Consider the following 21,823-nt stretch of genomic DNA (forward strand, 5'->3'; position numbering starts at 1 on the left):
TTAGTTCAAAATGCACGTCCACTTTCGTTTTCTTCCTGTGTATTAAAATTGTGTATAATGCAACAAAATATACATCATAAGAAAGCTTAGGGAAACAAGCAAACAAAGTCTAAACAAGGTCTATTAACTAAACGGTGTTCGTAGTTCGATGTTCGGCCGCTGCACCAGACTTGCTACTGTATACGACGACTCACCTCTTATCAGTAATACATTTAGATTAAAAAAACAACATAAAATAAACAAACCTTATTCCTTGTATGTCTCCAGCGTATTCAGCCCATGGAAATCCCAGTCACGACATGACAGGAACGGAAGGTCCCCAGCAAGCTTTCATCAACTAAACAACCTCGGTTGTTGCCCTTTGTGTCTGTGCTTGAAAGGCAGATCATTTTCCCGATAAACGCGAGGTAAATGCGTGCATGGTCGCTGACTGTCGGTATTCGTTGTGTCGACAGAATGAGAGATTCTGGCTTTCGATCAGAGTCAAAAAATGGGTTCAGGTCACCTTCGCAGGCTTGGAACAAGACCAGTGTGTGTACGTATGCGTGTGCGGCTGTGCTTATTAGTGAGGTACGTTAAACGCCCTTTGTACTATGTTATTGTTACGGGGTGCATAAGCTAGTCGGTGGTTGGCGCTGCTGGCATAGTGGATAAGACTCCCAACTCCCAAACGGAGGACCCGAGATCGATTCCCGCCCAGTGCTTACCTCCTTGGACAAGATGTCTTATACCATCAATGTCCCTCTAGACCCAGGTGTATAAATGGGTACCTGGCAACGCTAGGATAATAATGATGGCAGGGCCCTCTGGTACATCAGTGGAAACACTGAAGAGGCTACCCTGAATAAAGAGGACGTCATTATTGTTATCTGTCGTTATAAATCAAGAAAAAGAAATAGTTCAACAATACGTAAGTCATTAGTTGACATACTATCTTTATCCATATTAAAGTTTCATATTACGGCCGACGGAACCTAATATTGATGGAGGTACCAAAGAAGTATTAAAGGGACTGTATAGTTCTGGCTGAGGTGAGGATTCAGCTTGTAACGGTTTACGATACTCTTGTATTTAAAAACCAATATATTAAATGTTAAAGAGCATGCAATTCTAAGGGGAATCAAAAGTTTATTTGATGGAAATTGGTTTTGAAATGACCGAGATATCTAAAAAACAAGGTAAAACAAAGAGATCCTAATAAAGTTTTTTACCTGCCAATCTTATTAGGATCGCTCTTGTGGATATCTCAGCAAATTCAAGACCAATTTCCATTAAATAAACATTGAATCCTTCTTGAAATTACATGCCCTTTCGTATTTCATATTGTTTCTCATGATCTCACCAAAACATGTTATAAACCTGAATCCTCAACTCAACCAGTACTGTACAGTTCCTTTTAGAATGGGATAGTCATAGGAAGTAGAGAAGTATGTCTATGGTATCTATGTGTATGGTTGAGCGAGTGTACCCGTGAGGGAGTTGTGTCTCTATTTTTTTTTTTTCGGAGGGGGGGGGGGCTTCAGTGAAGTGCACAGGTGACAAAAGCGAATGGCGTTAATGATGGGGAGGAGAAAAAAAAAAACAGAACGGTATGTATAAGTTATTGATTAATAGGCATATGAGCTGTATTTGAATACATTGCAGTGTACTTGTGGAGGCCAGCGGAGTAAAGAGGGGGATGGAGTGGGATGGGAAAATTGTGAGCGGATGGGCGAACTTGGACACGTCAAAAGTGGGACATGGGTTCTGCACATTATATATAGCAGGTTGTCTGTTATGTATACGTCTTTTTTTGTCCTTGTTTGTTGGTATTCATTTTTTATTATTTTTTCTGAGTTTTGAATGACATTAATTCATGCCCATTGTTGGGGGGAGTGAGATTAACAAGTGTAGACATAATTATTGTATATAATTATATTGATGAGGATTTTACACAAAGGTGAAACCAAAATGTTTACGAATTTGTTGGCATACACGCACAAACAAAATCAATCTATATCAACATACTTGGTTGAAGTAGAGTAAATCCCTGGTTAGGTGCTGGAATAGGTGATAGGAAATACAAATTGCTGCAATTCTTCAAGTTGTAAGTATCGTGATTCCAGTTAACACAGGATTGGTCTGATGTAAATCGTCAGAAATTTGTTCTCTCTAGATTAGGCGTTAAATAACAGGGTTTTGACTTTAAAGGGCTGATATCGCTAATCAACTCTTATGTGCCATGATGTAAACCCCCAGTGTGCAACATTGTCATAAGACAGCAAAGTAGTCATACTTTGGGAAAACATTCTGCGTTTAATTTTAATTGTACACAATTTTCATAGATTTCTGTTACCCTGGACATGCAATGTACAAAGTAACAGGGACAATGCCAAGCTTTGCTCTGATGTAAATTGTATGGCAGATCTATAATTTGCACTTTATTTTAAGAAATAATGAATATTCCTGAATCTGGGTAAAATTGAGTTGATAAAAAGACCAAAAAAAAAGCCAAAAAAAGATAAATGAAAAATAAAAATCTCAAGTTTTCACACTTATGTCTAAAGCTTGTATGAAGATTAAAAAGGATTTGGAATTTCCAGGAGATTTCAATGAAACTAAAATCACACACACACACACACACACACACACACACAAATGTATATATATATATATATGTATGTATAAAATATATACATATATATATTATGAATAACAGCAATAGGTTTCTGCTCGGAGTCCAAGAAAATATTGATTCACAATAGTAGTTCATTATGAAAACTCCGTGAGAGACATAGTTTTGACGAATTTTCGCTCATAGGGCTTTGTCAAGTCAATGATAGATTTTATTTTTGAGTCCTGCCATTGACTAAGTACTTGACAAAGGCCTATGGACGAAAATTAGTCAAAAATACGTCTCTCATGGAGTTTTCATATTGAACTACTGTTGTGAATATGGTATGTATATATATATATATATATATATATATATATATATATATATACATATACATAGTTACCGAATTAATAACGAAGCTTCATTTCCAGTTTAGCACCCATGTTTATTCACACACATTAATATTCACATTATTGAAGATAAAAAAATGACGCCACAATCACCCTTTTTATAAGACTTAGTTTTTAATCAAGTATGTAATATTATGTCAATTTCTCTTCACATTGATAATATAATAATGTTTCCTGTCATAACAACCAACGGCTATATACAGATTAGATCATCTTAAGAACTCACATCATATCCGAATCGGAATGAGTAACTTTGGTAAGTCTACCAAAGGACAGAGAGATAGAGAGTAATAAACGCAAACTGCCAACCCCTATTGAAGTGTTCCTGATATACAAGGTAAACAATGTAATTTCTCTCCTATGGGAGATTGGAAGTATACCATATCTGCAGTGTCGCACGTATTTGTATCTTTCTTGAATCAATGACTTATACAGGTTAGGTAAGAAGAGAAACAAACAAGCAAGCAAACGAGACATCGCAGAAATGTATCTCTTTTTTTTTTAAATGTTACCATTCCTGTGCAATGGACTGTGGTCAGTGTACACAGCGCTAAGGGGCATCCCTTACCAATCAGCACCCGCAGCACAGAAATAGCTAAGCAGTGTGCTTCACCAACTGAATATCTCATACGTGATAGTAAATTTCTTTCTGAATACACGATTACGGGCAGGCTAAGAGAGCATTCACAAAAGAGTTCAGGTTTGAAATAATTTCAGTAGATATCAATTAACAAGCGAAGATTTGAAACTACTTTAAAGGGTGGCAGTGGACAGATTAAAGAAAAATTACAGATCGTGAGAGAGATAAATAGATTGATAGGTAGTGTTGTCGGTCAGAATCAAGATACAATTTTAGCCAGGTGATATTGTTATAACGTTCTGTGTGTGTGTGTGTGTGTGTGTGTGTGTGTGTGTGTGTGTGTGTGTGTGTGTTAATAACGTGTTGGTAAATGAAAATTATGGTAACGGCTGCAAAAAGGAAGGATTTTGTTTCCAGTGACCTCCAAGCAAAACAAAGGTTTGAGATACCACCTGAGAGTTAAGTCACGAAGCAATCATTCAGTGTGTGCTAAGTACTGAGTAATGGGTGCCAGTGAGAAGTTTTACGGCACGTTTGGGTATTGACGATTATGGATATAGAATTAATTTTTCCTAGTACCCCATTTTCACAAGTCAGTATTGCAATAGGTGATGCGAGGTAGACTGAGTGCATTAACAAGAATTAGCAGTGCGTTTTTAGTACGATATGTCCAAGTTTGTAAAGGGCCCCGATATTATTTTCTTCATATTGATTAACGAATTTTCCGTTTTAAATAGGACCATGGCAAATGGAATCAATGGTAACCCCTACCAATCTAACACATGATTTCGATTTTATTGTTCAACATCTAAAGAATTTGTATTGGAGTATTGCTGTAAACAAGTTTTGTGTTGGTTTGCGGGGTTTTTTTGACTTTTTTTATACCAAAAGTATGTGTCAGTCTATCACACTTAAATCATATCGAAGCTCTCAATATGCTCCGAGTTCATTACTTGTGATCAGTGTGTATAATATGTATTACCTTTTTAATGAGAAAAACAGCTACTTGTATATCTATACACGTCCTTCATCCAAACGCCGTATCAGCAAACGATAGCTCCGTATGTTTGAAAGGTCTATAAATCGGGCCCATGGGTTGCGAACATTATTTGAATGTAGATGGTCACCAGGGGCGGATCCAGAAATTCCGTAAAGGGGGAGCGTAGCGACCGTGACCGAGGTAGGGACTTTTTTTTTGTGTATAATGATCGTGCGATTTCATGCATACTTTTGGTCTAACCCCCCCCCCAAAAAAAAAACAAACAAACAAACAAACAAACAAACAAACAAACAAACAAACAAAACAAAACAAAACAAAACACACACACACACATAAGGATGCGTGCCCCACACCCCCACCCGCGATCCTCCAACATCCAATGGTCACGACACATACCGTACAACAACGGACCTTTGGTAATGTAATAGGCCTACTTAAGCAGGAGTGTTTGAAAGGTGCACCTTTAACGCTCTTGTTTTAGTTCCTGGACAATATTTTTCACAATGTGTTTGATTTAAACAATTCTTTGTGAATTGAGACCTATAAGCGTTCAGTCAGTATAACAGAAAGGGGGTTCTTCGATATAATTATGATCATTCCACTGTTACGTTTCTTTCACACTGAGAGTTTAGGAAACTCGTTTAAAAGGCAACATTTCAATAAATTACCATAATTAGAAATACAGGTTAAAATGTGACTAAGAAGCCAGCTACGACAACATATCAAATAATGGGATAATAATGTAAAAACTGCAAGATATTTGAGCCAGAATAGTGACAGAGAATAGTAAGAAAAGATAAACGTCTTACATTTGTCTTGTTGCTTTCTTGTGTATATCAAATCTTAACATGGTGATAACAGTTTAAGCGTTTTAACAGATTGATTTGATATAGAAATAAGGGCAAGAACACACGCTCTTCATTAACATCGTATGCGTTCCTGATGTAGACGTAAGTTCTTAGTCCAGTAAGCTCGGTTGCATAAAGTTCGATATTTGTACATTTGCCGTGTTCTGGCCTCCGTTCGACACACCGCAAGGTGCCGTCTTGTCGCATGAGGGCGCTATTTTGTCGTTTATACTCTGTAATGTAGGCCTGTACTGTAGGTTGATTTCACACAACGAATGGGCTACGATGGGTATGTTCGAAGGTGTGGCGCAACTGAGCGTGAGGCCGGTTAGGGGTATGGTGTCTTCAAACGACCGGTGGACCTCTGCGATGCCGTCCGTGCACGGCGTGTCCATGAAGTTGGTATTTCCGGCGGAAATGAGGTCAGAGGTCAATGGATCCTCCTCTTTCTCGGGAGGCCCGATGTAGACGCCGCCAAAATTGGCGTAGAGGTCGACCGAGGTTTCTTCATCAGCTTCGTCCGCCTCCTCGGCCCAGCGATGACTCGCGTGCAAGCCCGTCGCCATATTTGAAGGTCCTTTACTTCTGCAATAAGGTGCAGTGATCAAGGGAAGACAATGGATTTAACGTACAAACACACACGAACGATGTACGCAAGGACACGTGGCACGGTGCACACGCACGGACAGGGAAACACCACGTGTGAGTAGGACCTACCACTACATCGGCTTGTCACAAGCCTCTAACAGATATCACTAGGACACACACATGCCACTGTGCTACTATAATAGCGACGTATTACATATACCGTGTTATGAAAACAAAAAGTAGGGTAACGGATGTACGGGAGAAACACACCGACACACATTCGAACATATAAAACAGGACGTTCAAAATGGTTGGGCGAACAAAAACATAAATTCAAAAGAAAGAGGGAGAGGGAAACCAGAAAAAGGAACGCAAATTGCTGTTTTCTCTGATGGTATTGACAAGGCTTGAAAATAAACAAACAAAAACAATTTATTCCGTCACATGAACTGCAATTGTGAAATATCACTTCATTACAGTAAAATTGATAAATAGTGCATTGTGAAGGCCTAGCAACGGCAATACATGCACAATGCACTGAAAAACAAACAAACACAATGATAGGAAGAGTTTGATCCATCCCCCCCCCAAAAAAAAAGGTTAAGCAACATCTAAATATAACATGAAATGATATAAAATGAAATGAGTCCGTAAACAAAATAAAACAGAAACAAATAATTAATCGAGCTTTCCAGTGATACCACTCTTGTTACTTTTAAGGGCTTTGTTTAAAGTTATGATTACAAATAGTCTACGTTGTCTCTGTATAATTGTCTCTATTTATAACAGACTAAATTTTCCATGTCTAAAATTGAAAAAAAAAAAATTGTGTTAACAATTTTTGGTGACTTAACAGTCCAAATATTCAATTTTGGAAGAAATAAAACATCCAAACAAGATTTTATAACTGAATTTCAATTTGTAAGAACACTCGGGTTAAGGAACATTGTGTCTCTTTCCCCAAATTCCAGCAAGAGTGTTGAAGTATTGGTTTTAAGTAGAATAGGTCTGGATACAAACAGTTTTGAAGAGTTGATGGCATAACAGGTTAAGCAATTTTTAAAGATATTTCAAAACAATTTTACCATCACAGAGAGCAAGGTAAAACGTTTCCAATAATACCTTATTTGTAATTAGACATGATTAAAAATACCCTATATGTTCTTACCATTTTCTTTATTTCTAAGTAGGTTTAACATAACAAACTGACAGGAATTGAGTTTTCTCATTTTCCGAAAAGAACCCTCTCTTTTCATTTGTCTGCTTGTCAGATTGCATGCACGTTTTGTTATATACTTTATGTAGATGTAATTATGTGCTTTGTGATTCCCTTTCTCATTTTGGTTTTCAAACCTCAGATTATGACGCAGCAAACAGATCTCCAGAGCATTTGAATCGTCCTTCTCGAAAGTTTATAATGAAGATCTCATAGCAGTTGATTCCAAGAATATTATTTTAATTGCTGATGGTAGTTATGATTCCTCTTGAAACTGATTAATGAGATTTTATCCTTCTTTAAGCGTCTTTGGAAAAAAAACACGAAGAAACAAACGCGATGACAGATTCTAAAATCCAATGGAACAATGTTCAGAATTTTTAAACTAACATTTAACGGGAGTTATTGGAAACTATATCCTGTTGCCCCGTTTCATTAACAACCCACTACTTATCTGCATGAGTATGGTCCTTCATCATCATGCTCAAATCAATAAATAATTACAGCATAATATATTATAGCATAGTATAATAATCTAAAAATATAATATAATATAATGTGTTCAGATAAAATAGTTACTATAACATTTTGTAATAAGATCATATCAAATGAAATATAATATGATGGAATAATTATGATTGTCATATTTTGTAACGCATTACAATATAATATAATATCGTATCATATAATATGTAATATAATATAATATGAAATGATATGAAATGATGATGTTCATCAAGACTTACTCTTTAGTGTGGTTAATTTTTGACGAATGCACATTGAACGTCACGCTCACAGGAGAAGTGGCAGTTTTCGTACTGTCACCTGTAAATGGAAAGAGAAAGATACCAAGAGACAGGGAGAACATTTTTAACCCGTCCCATACTGAATTCTGAAGTCCCCATACACTTGATACACAGGCCATCAAGTTTCCGGATGGAACGGGTTAATCAGATCTTTATAGAGTACTAAGAGTATTAAACATATTTACAGTAAGTAGCAAAAAAGAAAGTCATTACCACCATTATCATAATTGTTATTATCAACATAATTAATTTAGTGAGAGTAGCCTCTTCAGGTTCCTCGTTCTTCTGTAAGGGAACGATTCAGGTTATCAACATCATACCCTAGACTCTTTTGGACATGGGTTTAAGATGGTCACGGCGGATGAGACACAACTGAAAGATAATTCAGTGCTTACAGTACAGTGCAACATTGGTCTCTTCTCCCCAGTGGTACATAAGATTCTACGCTTAGCCCTATAATACTATGGAAACGACAACATTGCTTTAATACTCGGCCCAGGACATTTAAGAAACAATAAAAAATATATCGTTAAGAGCAATCATTGTATCATGGTAATGTCAAAAACAATGACAAAACAAATACCTAAGGGATTGAGGTTAAGTGGTTAAGCCTATGTCATACAAGTAGCTACTAGGGGAATCGAACCAAGGACCTCGTACTAACGAATCCCTGACCTTAAAGGGATGGTACAGTTTCGGTTGAGATATGGCTTCAGGTTTTTGTTTGTTTGTTTGTTTGGTTGGTTGGTTTTTTATGATGACTTTTTTGAGATCGCATTAGAAACATTTGATGAAATATAAAAAGAAAAATACAATTCTACAATGTTTTCAGAGTTTTGATGAAAGTTGGCTTTGAAATGCCTGAGACTTCGAAAACAAAGTCATCAAAATAAAAGGTGGGATCACTTTTTATTGGTATCGTTTTGTTTTTAGATATCTCAGTCATTTCAAAACCACTTCTCATCAAAGTCAATAAACCTTGGATTCCTCGTGGAATAATGTTATGCTCTTTGACATTTGACAAAGTGGTTTTTTTTTAAGTATGAACTTAACAGCTGAATCATCACCTCAACCAATTCTATACCATCTCTTTAACAGGTGAGCCACGCCAGTCACGTACCCCAAATCATTAACATATCTATTTGGGGAAACACCTGCCCTTGTACAATTCCTTAATACTAATAGGTAATAAAAGCATCAAACCGGAGAGAAAATGAGGTTGTTTAAATACCTCGTGATCTTGCCGTTGAGATAGAGTTATCTATCCCTGATGACCAGTCATCACCCAAAAGTAGCGGGGCGTCCTCGGGGGCGATCTTCATGTACTCCGCTTCTAGCTCCTTCACTTTCTTGCTTTGCTGAAAGGTGGACCAGGTGAGAAACGCAAAATGTTTCAAATATTGTTACACATACACACATGCACGCACGCACACAGGCACACTGATTATGCTGACAAACATTTCTAAATTGGTTGTTTCGATCCCTAACTGACAATTTAGAACTACTGTATTTTGAATCACAAAAACTGGGTTTGTGTTCCATCTTCAAATTGTTTAACAATGTCTCTAACTGAATTTAAGGCTGGCGAGGCTGTAAGGGTTAATGAAACTGTAACTTGAACGGTGTTTTTTTCAAAACTAGTTTGTTATTTGTGGAACTCCAACCGAGATTCCCTTTAGATAACGACCTGACCTTTACAAAACATAAAACAAAGACTTGTAATAGTTTCGGAAGTTGAACGGTGTTCTTCAACACTAGTTTGTTGTTTGTGGAACTCCAACCGCGAGATTCCGTTAGGATAATAACCTGACCTTACAAAGCATAAAACAAAGACTTTTCTCGGCAGTCAAAGGGATGATATACTTCCGTTTAAGACCTGGCTTCAAGCTTCAAAGTTTTCTAGATGTCATGAGATACCTCTCATGAAATATGACAGAGAACGTAATTCCAAAAGGAATTCAACGATTGTTTGATAAAAATTAGTTTTGAAATAGCCGAGGTATCCAAAAATAAGCAATCCGGATAAAAGGATGGACCTACCGTTTATTAGGCTCGCTTTGTTTTACTTTGTTTTTGGATATATCAACCATTTCAAACCCGATTTTCATGAAATAAACTTTCAATTCCTCCTAGAATGGTATGCTCTGTAACATTCCATAAGTTTTTTTTTTCTTAGTACCTCACAAAAAGTTCAAAGATCAATTCTCATCTCCACCAATACTATAATCATCCGTTTAACCTGGGGCATTGGCCTTGTGCAACACACCTCAATGCGTCCTGCTCACCCGGCTCTGAACCCCTGTGAGTACAGCATTTTTGTAATCAATCATTACTGTTGCTATTTCAGTATCAATGTTGACCTTGGTTGATGAAAGCTCAGGCAAAAAAAAAAAAAAAAAAGGGAAGCGATTTGCAACTGATTAAGATTATCATTTCAAAGATATTAACATTTTTACCATTACAATGACATAGACCTCAGGACTTTCCTAACCCATTTTGGTAAAGATTGATGATGGCAACTCAGATATTTAAGAGTGTTTATATTGAGAAGAAGGGAGCTAAAAAGTTATCCAGTTCAAATCACCCTTAAAATGTGTAACGAACGTATCATATCAATGTATTTCAACGGATATGGTTGAAACTGCAGGATTTATTTTGATATTTTTTCAGCTTCTCAAATAATTGTTTGACTTTTTTCCACTTTCGAAACCCCCGTATAATACCAGTAGTACAGTAATGATAGGAGCTTGTCGCGATATGGAGAGTATGGATTATTGATAATGATTGTGAAATATTACAGCCCCCCCCCCCCCCGCAACACTGTTTAATCTCGAATAGTTTCGAAACTGTACAAACAGCGTGTGTTTGCAGCGATTATGCAGATATAATTATGTCATTCGAGGCGGAAATTGAATAGGGTATTGTTCTCTTGCTGCGATGTGACCTGTTAAGGGCTCCTATTGTTATCCGTTGATGCGTTAAAATGAGGGTCATTGATCATTGTGCTTGCAGGGACGGGTAAAGGAGGGGTCTGTATGAATTAGAGTATCCTTTCATATTAAACACCTACTGTAGTCTTTAAAAACCTCATTTGTTTGCCGGGTGATTTTTTTCCCCACTTTTCTGCACAATGCGAATGTAGAATATGTTTTTTTTTTTCTTGTTTTAAAGGTTTTCATTTGACACTTATTTTTGTTTTCTGAATTTGTATTGATTTCTGCGTCTTTCGGCTCCGTTTTACCGCTTGGTGGTTTTGTTGTCTGTCCGTGTCATTCGGTTTTGTTTTGCAACTGAATTCCCATTGCCAGCATTGAACCTCAATTCTGTATTTGAAGAGTTTGTTCGCAAAAACCGATAAGTCCATATTTGCCAAATGGAGATATTTGCGAGAGAAATAAAGAGAATAATAAGAAAATGTTTGCTTCTTTTGACCATAACTTCAAAAATGTATGTAGTGACCAATATATATTTTAAAAGGTATTATTTTTTACTTTATGACAGAGACCGTACTTCAAAGTCTTCCAAAATGGACTTATCATTATTTTGCGAACAAACTCTTCATTTAAGGTGACAATGTAATGCTAATAAAAGGTGCGCGGACCCACCTTCTATCGGCATCGCTTTGCTTTACTCTGTTTTTGTCCTTTTTTGATATCTCAGTCATCGCAAACCGAATTTCATCAAAATTAATAAACTTTGAATTCCTTTTACAATGGTATGCTCTGTAACAGTATATGTGACCATGCACCTCAAAACAAACAAAAAGTCGCCAGACATATATATTTTAGTTAAGACGATATTCTGAAAGAGCAGATTTTAAGCTTTAAAATAATGTATAACTCAAATCAAATGGACTCTCCTAACTTATCTAAATATTGGAAGAAAGTACAATCTCAGGAAAAGTGTGAACTGAGAAAAGAAGCTCTGAAGTACAGTGTCTATTCAAGCGCTTAATCTTGACCAAACCGTGCTGGCTGTGCGATGAATGGGACACAAAACAGGAAGTAAACCACCAGCGTAACAACAATGAAGGGATTATAAGATTAATCTGAAATTAAGCATGCCTCATTAACACATTCTGTCCATAATTAATGCCAACTTTCAAAGCAGTAGCACTATCTTTTCAAAAGTTATTAGGGTTGAAAGTGAAGAGTGTGGACAAGGTTTTTCAGAAATAAAAAAGGGATTCGAAAGACACACCTAATCACACTATTCTACCAAAAATGTTCGAGATAAACTGCTGAAAAAAGACACTTTCCTGCCCGTTTTATGATACCAAATTTTAGCATTATGTAAAAGAAGACCCGCTCTTTCAGAAAATATGAAAACAGTCAAGTTCGGCTAGGTTGACATATTTCACTTATTCACATAATTATAGTGGTTTCTTAGTATCTCGCAAACAGTTAAAAGTTCAATTTTCATCTCCAACAATACTATGTCATCCGTTTAACCTGGGGCATTGGACGTTTGCAACACACGTCAATGCATCCTGTTCATCTGGCTCTGAACTCTAGTAAGTATAGTATTATTGTAATCAATGATCACTGTTACTATTCCCATACCAATGTTGACCTTGCTTGATGAAAGCACACGCATGGGTATCCAGATAAGCGATTTTTTTTCAATAAAATGGTGACAGCACAAACGTGTAAGAGTGCATATTGTGAAAAAAAAAGGCTTGAAAGTATGCCGTTCAGATCACCCTTAGAATTTGTCTGATGAATGCATTAAATTAACTTTTTTCAACGGATATATGAAAAGCGCATGGTTTATTTCATTTTTCCCCAGCTGCTCAGTTTGATTAAGTTATATCCGCTCCCAAGTATTGTGATAGTGCTCCTTGCTATATGGAGAGTGTGAATTTAATCTTGGACATTGGAAATTGGGAATAACAACAAATTCAGATGGGAAAAAAAAGAAACAAAGTTGCGACCTTACATCGGAGAGTTTTTTGCTCAGTTCGTTCTTCTCTATAGCCAGGCCTCGCAGCTTGGACTCGGAGTCCATGGTCCCAATGTTTGTGGAACAGGTCCTGGTCTTATCCAGCGTCCCGACAACTCTGATCCTTTCGTTGGCATTGGGGTTGAACCGCAATTCGATAACCTGGAAATGATTACATAGAAATTGACAAGGTGGTTTGGAACACTACTGCCCTACTTTGGCAAAAGGAAGCAAGTGACATACCATACGAATTTGAGTTATAGATGTTTTCAAAATTCACGTAATGCGCTCTTCTTCCAGGCCAAATTTCATGCAGAAACACTCATCCTACTAAGAGATATGTTAGATAAGACATCATGATAGTCCATTGACGTCAGTGTAAATGACAGACACGTTTTGCTCTTTTACGATAAATGTCACTTTTGTCACTTGCTTCCTTTTGCCAAAGTAGGGCAGATTGGAAATGACGCATATGATGGAGACAGTGTAAGCAATACAACCGCAGTGCAGTATTTGCATTAGTATCAATCCTTTGTGGAATTAGATTACAGTGAAGGCAACGAATTGTCATGGTCCATGTTATCTTTTTCCTGCACTCTCAATATTACTATATCCATATGATGTTCCAGCATGGCATGATATCCTTGAATGAATGCTTTGTTTGTTTGGTTTGGATATGCAATTTCGATATTTTTTTTTCTTGTGACACAAATTAATTATGTAAGTATCTAGGTGTCCTCAGGGATTAATTGTGAATTCGACCTTTTAAAGCAGAATGACAAAATGTAATGCACAAAACCACGGATCGGATTTGCATAATCAAGGAAATTAGGTATCCCCATTACTTGCAGAATTGGAGGTGGGAGTGAATGCTGTTGTTAGCTGAAATGTCCTATGCAGACTTATTGCTAGAATCAATGTCAAATGTTATATAATGCTACTACATTGTATGTTTTCATTGGTTAAAGAAAAAACAATTGAAATAATAGAAGAAAAAATGTTTTTTTTTTCAATACAAACTACATCGAAAAGTTGTTAGGAATATGGCATCATTGCCTCTTGTTGTTTTGGTTAGTGGGTGCAACTAATAATCTCAACGGTCATAAGATTTATAATGTAAATTCTATAATTTTCGTATTGCATGTATCGTTGTTTCATTTTCAATCCTTCAGTTTTCACGACAATGTATAATTACTATAATAAGGTTCCACATTATTGTACGCTCTTCTCATTTTGATTTTTTTTTCTTATAGAATCCTATTCTCTGTTACTTAAGAAAGAAACATGTCAATGTAATCGTCGAAAAATGAAATAAAAATTGATTTGAAGTTGAATTGAAATTGAGACTAGGATCAAACCACTAGCATTCCATTTGGCTCATTGTATATATGACTATCAAAAATTACTTGAATGTAGCGTATGTCGCTCTTTTAATCAGCCCACCTTGGGAACGAACACGAGACACAGCGTGATGGTGGTACAGAAGAGGATGAATGTCGAAACCAGGCCGTAGGAGGCGTTCGGATTATCCGAGATCATGAAGGAGAGCGACACGCCCAGGACGCACATGATCACCACGTTGTACACACTCATGCCGATATACTTGCTGTCGTTGAGGGCGGGTATGCTCACGTGGCGCGTCTCCCACGCGAGAAACAGGCCGAAAATCTAGGGAGTAAGGAGAAGTAACGCGAAAAAAGAGGGAGAATTAGAGTATTAAAAGGAGTTAGGAAATATATATGATAAGACATAAACGTCACGTGTTTTCCGGTCTTACCCTATTAACTATGGGAACCCATTGCGCAGTGTTCGTCCCAGAATCCCAATTCTACCCATATTTCCTCTGACATGTGGAGCAAAGCTAAAAACGTAACACATGCCCACAGGATGGACATCAATTTGAATAAGTACACATGTACATGTATCTTTCGCTTTACTCAATTATAACATATAACTTTCAGCGAAACAATGATCATATTATTAGAACTTACAACGGCAGGTTTTTTATCGATGCTGTTTCGCGCAGTTTAGGTCTAGCTTTTGTTTTTGTTTTTGTCCATGTGTTTTTTTTTTTCTCACAGCCATAGTACCTGGAAGATATTGACTGGTTACCTCCTTTCAGAACTATGAGCAATATCCATAAACTCGAAATGCGATTCATATTAGCACTAAAATGGCTAAAGTACTATATATATATATATATATATATATATATATATATATACTCGGTGTTACAAGGTATCAAAGTACAAAACAATTGTCTGTGATCCTCATATAGCCACAGGTTATATATGCATCGCGGTAGATCCCTACCTACCCCCCCCCCCCCGAAAAAACAACAACAACAGACCAGAAAACAAATGAGAATTAGTGGTTAAACTTCAATAGCTTAAACAGAACAATAGTGAGACTACAGAGAAGCTAATCGTTCAGAGGAAATGAAACGAAAAAAAAAAAAAGAGTGTGTGGGAGAGGAAAATGACGTTGGCCAGAATAAAACGTGTTTTACCACGTGATTCGCTGGATCTATTGTGCCAACGTGTTTGGTCCATCCAGCCTTATCTATTTAGAGGTTAGAGTGGTCAATGTGTCCCACGAGAGATATACAAAAAAGGGGGTCACCTGCTTCCCAATTGTCTTTGCTATCTCTCGGGTCAGCAATATATGAATCACACAGCAAGGAAAAGTGATGATAGATATCTGTGTGTTGTTGGACCAGCGTGGCATTGCCCTCACTTGTCAGATATTTATTGTTTAACCTTGAACGAAGCCTATCCACAACAAAACCAGAATCCAGTGGGGGCATTGAATACTATGTATGTATGATGCGTGCAAGTAAAGAAACGTGTTTTGTTCATTAATTGTCTGACTTGGCGGAAGGCTTTTTTTCACGTTTTCCTCACAGTCAGGAAAAAGGGCAGTATAATCGAAAATGATACTGATAACAATGATAATGATAATAAAAAAGAGAGACACGTTGTGCCTTCCCCCTTTATGCGGATCAGGCTATGCCGGCTTCATATGTATCAAAGAATGTGAGACTCTTTTATATGTTGGTTTTATTTTCTTTTCTTTTTTTCTTCTTCTTTTTTTTTCATTTTCCGTGTGTGTACTTAATACACAACTTGACAGCGTCAAGGTCGTTTTGTGGTATTCTGAATTATTTTTTTCTTTAAATGTGACCCTGCACCTCAAAACAAACAAAAAGTCGCCAGACATGAATTTTTAGTTAAGACCATATTCTGAAAGAGCAGAATTTAAGCTTTAAAATGATGTATAACTCAGAGAAAATGGACTCTCTTAACCTATCTAAATACTGGAAAGAAAGCACAAACTCAGGAAAAGTGTGAACTGAGAAAAGAGGCTCTGAAGTACAGTGTCTATTCAAGCGCTTAATCCTTACCAAACCGTGCTGGCCGTGCGGTGAATGGGACAAAAAACAGGAAGTAAACCACCAGAGTAACAACAATGAAGGGATTATCAAATTAAACTGAAATTAAGCAAGCCTCATTAACACATTCTGTCCATAATCAATGCCAACTTTCAAAGCAGTAGCACTATCCTTTCAAAAGTTATTAGAGTTGAAAGTGAAGAGTGTGGACAAGGTTTTTCAGAAATGAAAAAGGGATTCTAAAGACACACATAATCACACTATTCTACCAAAAATGTTCGAGATAAACTGCTAAAAAAGCACACTTTCCTGCCCGTTTAATGATACCAAATTTTAGCATAATGTAGAAGAAGACCTGCTCTTTCGGAAAATATAAAAAAAGTCAAGTTTGGCTAGGTTGACTCATTTCACTTATTTTCAGTCCTCACGCAAAATCAGTGTGTGCGACTTTATGTTCGTTTTGAGGTGCACGGTCACAAATGTGTTCGTCCTTCGACCTCTCACGTTGATTATCCAGAGATTAAACATCATGGTATATGGTGAAAATGCGATGTGATGTCGTTGCACCAAATTATTTGGAAATCTATACTCTATCATCTCACAAATGAGCACAAATATCTTCACGAATTTTATTGGAGAAACGCATAAAAATATATTAAAACGGAATCGTTCAACATCACGTGTATTATTACGTGCAATGAATGTATGAGTGCGTATACATGTTGTGTGTGCATGAGTGTATGTAGCAATTACCATTATTACCATAACAGATGAGTAAAAACCATCAAAAATAGTATGATAAGAGAATAATCAATCATTTACCATAAGTACTCCTTTGTAGATATAGATGATCGCTAGCCATATCATTGTCTGTTTGCTCTTACAGTTGAATATCACTGGAATCAGCAGGACGTCCCGTCCCGTTGGATCTTCCTGTACAAAGGAACATACAAAATGTTATATGATTTCCGGGGTTTTTTTTCAGTTTGCCTGTTCGTTGTCTTACATTATCTTTCAATTTCAGAGGGAGGTATCGGAAAATAAGCAACAGCGGCAATCAATTGTCTACACATCGTTCTTCCGCTGCCCTCATAGTGCGCCGGTTGCGGTCCTCCCTGGATCCGCCCCTGTCTACAGACACAGTTCAATGCAACTTTTTGGTACCAGCCTTGGGTGAAAATATTTCAAAACAAAGCAGAAATAACAAATCGACAAGTAAATGAACTCTATTAAACTAAACAGACAAGTAGATACACGCCATTGCTGAAAAAGCTTGTACAAAAGATCATTTGCACATGTCCTATTGTTAGGCTCATGACATAATAAAAAAGTGCTTTAACATAACATTGCCCTTGCTCGACTTTCAGCATTTTTGTCCTTTAATAGCAGACCCGATATATGAAGAGTTTGTTCGCAAAAACCGATAAGTCCATATTTGCCAAATGGAGATATTTGCGATCAAAGGTCAAGAAAAATGAAGAGAATAATAAGAAAATTTTTGCTTCTTTTGACCATAACTTCAAAAATGTACCTTTATATGCAGTGACCAATATATCATTTAAAAGGTATTATTTGTACTTTATGACAGAGACCGTACTTCAAAATCTTCAAAAATGGACAAACTCTTCATATGTTAATGTTCAAATTGATGTCAAGAGATCGTATATTATTGTTTGAGAAGATGATTAAGTTTGTAACTTTTTGCAAGTTACTAAGAAACAATTCTACAACATTTTAAAGAATATACAATTCCAAGAGGAATTCAAAGTTCATTGAATGAAAATCGGTTCTTTACTGGCTGAGATATCTACAAATAAGTTCAAACAAAGCAATCCTGGTAAAAGGTGGGCACACCTATTATTAGGGTTGTTTCGTTTCGGATATCTCAGCTATTCAAAAACTAATTTTCATCACATGAACTTCGAATTCCTCTTAGAATTAAATTCTCTTTAAAATTTCATAAACGATTTCTCTTTATCTCAAAAAAAAAAAAACTCATCAAAAAAGGTTGGAAAACTGAAGTCCCAGTTCCAACCGAAACTCTACCATCCCTTTAACGCACAATCAAGATAGGATTAAATGAATGTCATCATGTCGTGTATTTCATCTTAAAACGGACGTTTCTATTAAAGAGTACTGCCCGGAAGAATATAAGAATATTGAAAATCACTGTCACATGGACTATCAGGTTTCTGAACAATTTACTAAAGATTCCAATATTAGGTTTTTATAGTTTCACTTGCTAATTTCTTTGAATACAATTATCAATGAAATATTTGTAACATGCTCGCAAACGGAAACACAGACAGATCAACGCGAAGCATGCTCTATAATAGACAATTATGCTACATTTCATGCATGAGGTCTGGAGTCCATGTCAAACAACTCCACGTCATTATAGACCTGACCCGGAAGTGATCGGCTCTTACCCTCTCCTCTAGCTCGACCTCCATGGGCTTCACTGGGTCGAAGACCTGCCACGTGATTAGGATGATGAGATCGATCACGAGCATGACACCAACGATGGCGTAGAGCTGGTGGTCCTTGATCACCTGTGGTTCGATATCGAGAAAGAATTAGACCTTAGATGTAACAAATAATCGTCATGATTTATTTCTATTTTATTTATTTATGTATTTATTTCCAGCAGTAGGGTGGATAGCCCTTTCAGCACAGCTGATTTTCAAAGGAGTCCACTTGACATACATATAGAATTCAATATAAAAACAACAACAGCGATAAATACACACTTAAACTTGTACAACAAGGGTATGAAATCATTGTTAAAATGTAAAAAAAAAGTGACTTACAGTCGACAAATTAATATAATTCATCAAAATTACTTCAGTAGAGAATAGAAAACAATATATACACGTAATGACTCACAGTCGACATATTAATATCATAATTATGATGAAAACAAAATACAGAAAAAAAACCCGCTGAAGAATATCTTTTAGGTAGTGGATTTGATCAGAATGTTCATCGTAGTTTTAAGGTTCTAAGGTCTGCAATCGGAATCTAAATACCTTCTTTTTCATCTTGATGTTGGTGAAGATCCGATGTACGCGCCAGGTTTTGCTGAACATGGCCCCAAATGCAAGTGTGAAGCCGATGCATAGAAACCAGCCTCGAGCCTGAATAAAGAAATGCTCCCTTGGTCAATACTCATATTAAACGTGGCTCACTCAAACATGAACTTGTAGGAAAAGAGTAACTGGTTGTTGCTTACGTACTCTTGTCTACTTTTGTCTTTTTTAACATTTTCTTCGCCATTTGTGACACATTATGAATTAGTAGCATTGTTAAACACATTTACAAATTGTATTTGCCTCATACAGTTAGCTCATTCTTCACATCGTAATTATTGTTCTGTATGCCCTCCCTCCCTACCCCCCCCCCTCTCTCTCTCTTTCTCACTCTCATTATCTTTTTGTCTTTTGTTCATAGCCGCAGATTTTGTACACCTTGTGTCGTTTTACACTACCTTAATGGAGGTAAAGGCATTTAAGACAGCACTACAGGATTTTCTACGTAATTCCCTGAACATCAAAGCATGAACCAGGTAAGAATGTCTCTCAGAGTAATAATGACGCAAAGTGTAATTGAAGATCGATGTCTAAGCCTTCTGAATGATTTTTACACGATTTTTGTGCACATTTTCGGTTCCTAATAAGGTTCTTAACCCACTTTTTGACATATTAATTTGACATATAAAATTTCTGACTGGCGGTGTGTGTGTGTGTGTGTGAGATTTGTGCATATTTGACTTATGACAGAAACGAGATAAATCGTGATTCTATCACATTCCTAATATTGTTATTATCATTGCATATTGATTTTAGAGTTTCCCTGTATTTTTATACTTTTGTATTCCTTAATTTCTTTTCCATAATTACAGCCTTCTATTCGTTTGATATGAACTCTTCACAATGTAATACATACCGTGCAGACAATTTTGAAGGAATCGTCGTTTCCAACCATACCGTGGTCGAGCCCGAGGACGAAGATGCTACCGTACGTGAGTATTCCCCCGAGAATAATGAGATTGTTGAGAAAAGGACTCGACATCTTGATGTACCTTTAAAGATAAGAGAGGGAGACAAAATGACATAAGAAAAAATGGGGAAAAATACGAAGTATGTTAAATTGTCATAATCATCTTAAGGCGATTAAGAACAGCCGGCTTCTTTTGTATTTTTGTTGCACTTGAAATGGAAACCGTTAAAAGCTTTTCATAATGAGAATTTGTCATGTTGTTGAAAATGTTTCGTGTTCACACTCCAACAGCTTAACCCAGAAAGATTTTTTTTTTCTTCTTCCTCTTAGGGGCCAATGTGCAAAATTATTTCCACTCTAGTCATTCGCATCGGGTCCACCACACATGATGGAAAACGCGAAAGGAAAATCATGAGATTTAAGAAATGGTGACGACGGTTTTTCTAATCGCATTAGGTAGATCATCTGCATAACGATCGTCTTGAAAGGACGGCGCTACAATTTAAAGATGAACGGCTGCAGAATTTAATGGAAGCCGAATGCTTCCAGGGACAGCGAAAACATATTTCCGCCTTTGATGCACACCGCTTGGAGTTAATTACACGCCCTATCTTGATGGTTCCACATGGGCATCCACGCTCAAATTAAGAGAGTTAGCTTTCATAAAAAAATTATAATATATATAAATATATATATATATATATATATATATATATATACATATATATATATATATATACGAATAAATGGATAGATGATTAATAGATAGTTACAGATAGAAAGAAAAATGAATAAATGGAAAGGTAAATGTGGCCGTGCATTACAAAACAAACAAAAAGTTGCACGCCGTGATTTTACGTGGGGAGGACTCAAAATAAGTGAATCGAGCCAACATAGTCTTGAGTATGTATTTTTGTTTTTTAAAGAGCAGTTATTGTCATACATCATTCTCAAGTCTGGGATCATAAAACGGATGGAAAATTGTGTTTCTAGCAGTTTTTCTAGAACATTCAATTTTCTCTGAAAAGTGTGATAGGGTATGTTTTTAGAGTTCCCTTTTCATTACTTAGAACGTCTTTTCGCACTCTCCACTTTGAACTCCACACTTTTCAAGGACAATGCTGCTGTTTTGGAAGTTGGTATTGTTAATTTAGTAGAAGAACACGCTTATTTTCAGCGTAATCTTAAAACCCCTTCATCGTTGTTGCACAGCTGAGGCGTTTAACTTTTTAGTGTCGTTCCTCAGTACACACTCCTGGAAAATAATGTGGAAGAATGTATTTTGACTATAATATTTGTTGCTTCAAACCTGAGCATCCCAATGTCATATTCATTTATCGCTCAATATCTAAATTGAGGTTGTCGTTCAGTTAGTATAATAATCGTTGTTGTTGTTGTTGTTGTTGCTTTTCCCCTGCCGACCCAACGCTACAATGATCAAATTTAAC

At 36.7% G+C, this 21,823-nt stretch overlaps 1 protein-coding gene across 1 annotated transcript in view; it reads right to left on the reverse strand.

Annotated features, from left to right (window-relative positions):
- LOC139743836 (gamma-aminobutyric acid type B receptor subunit 2-like) overlaps positions 1-21,823 on the reverse strand; it is a 168,067-nt gene that overhangs the window by 5,333 nt on the left and 140,911 nt on the right. The window contains exons 11-19 of the mRNA XM_071654292.1: positions 20,322-20,457; positions 19,406-19,513; positions 18,806-18,928; positions 17,199-17,309; positions 14,429-14,653; positions 12,983-13,147; positions 9,276-9,402; positions 7,985-8,063; positions 5,587-6,019 (exon numbers count right to left, since the gene is read on the reverse strand). Of these exons, the coding sequence (XP_071510393.1) occupies positions 5,587-6,019; positions 7,985-8,063; positions 9,276-9,402; positions 12,983-13,147; positions 14,429-14,653; positions 17,199-17,309; positions 18,806-18,928; positions 19,406-19,513; positions 20,322-20,457 (1,507 nt within the window). The remainder of the gene's footprint in view (positions 1-5,586; positions 6,020-7,984; positions 8,064-9,275; positions 9,403-12,982; positions 13,148-14,428; positions 14,654-17,198; positions 17,310-18,805; positions 18,929-19,405; positions 19,514-20,321; positions 20,458-21,823) is intronic.

The sequence above is a fragment of the Diadema antillarum genome, unplaced genomic scaffold, assembly GCF_040938485.1.
Source record: "Diadema antillarum isolate AM-2024a unplaced genomic scaffold, OU_Dant_1.0 seq00001111_RagTag, whole genome shotgun sequence".
Lineage (NCBI taxonomy): Eukaryota > Metazoa > Echinodermata > Echinoidea > Diadematoida > Diadematidae > Diadema > Diadema antillarum.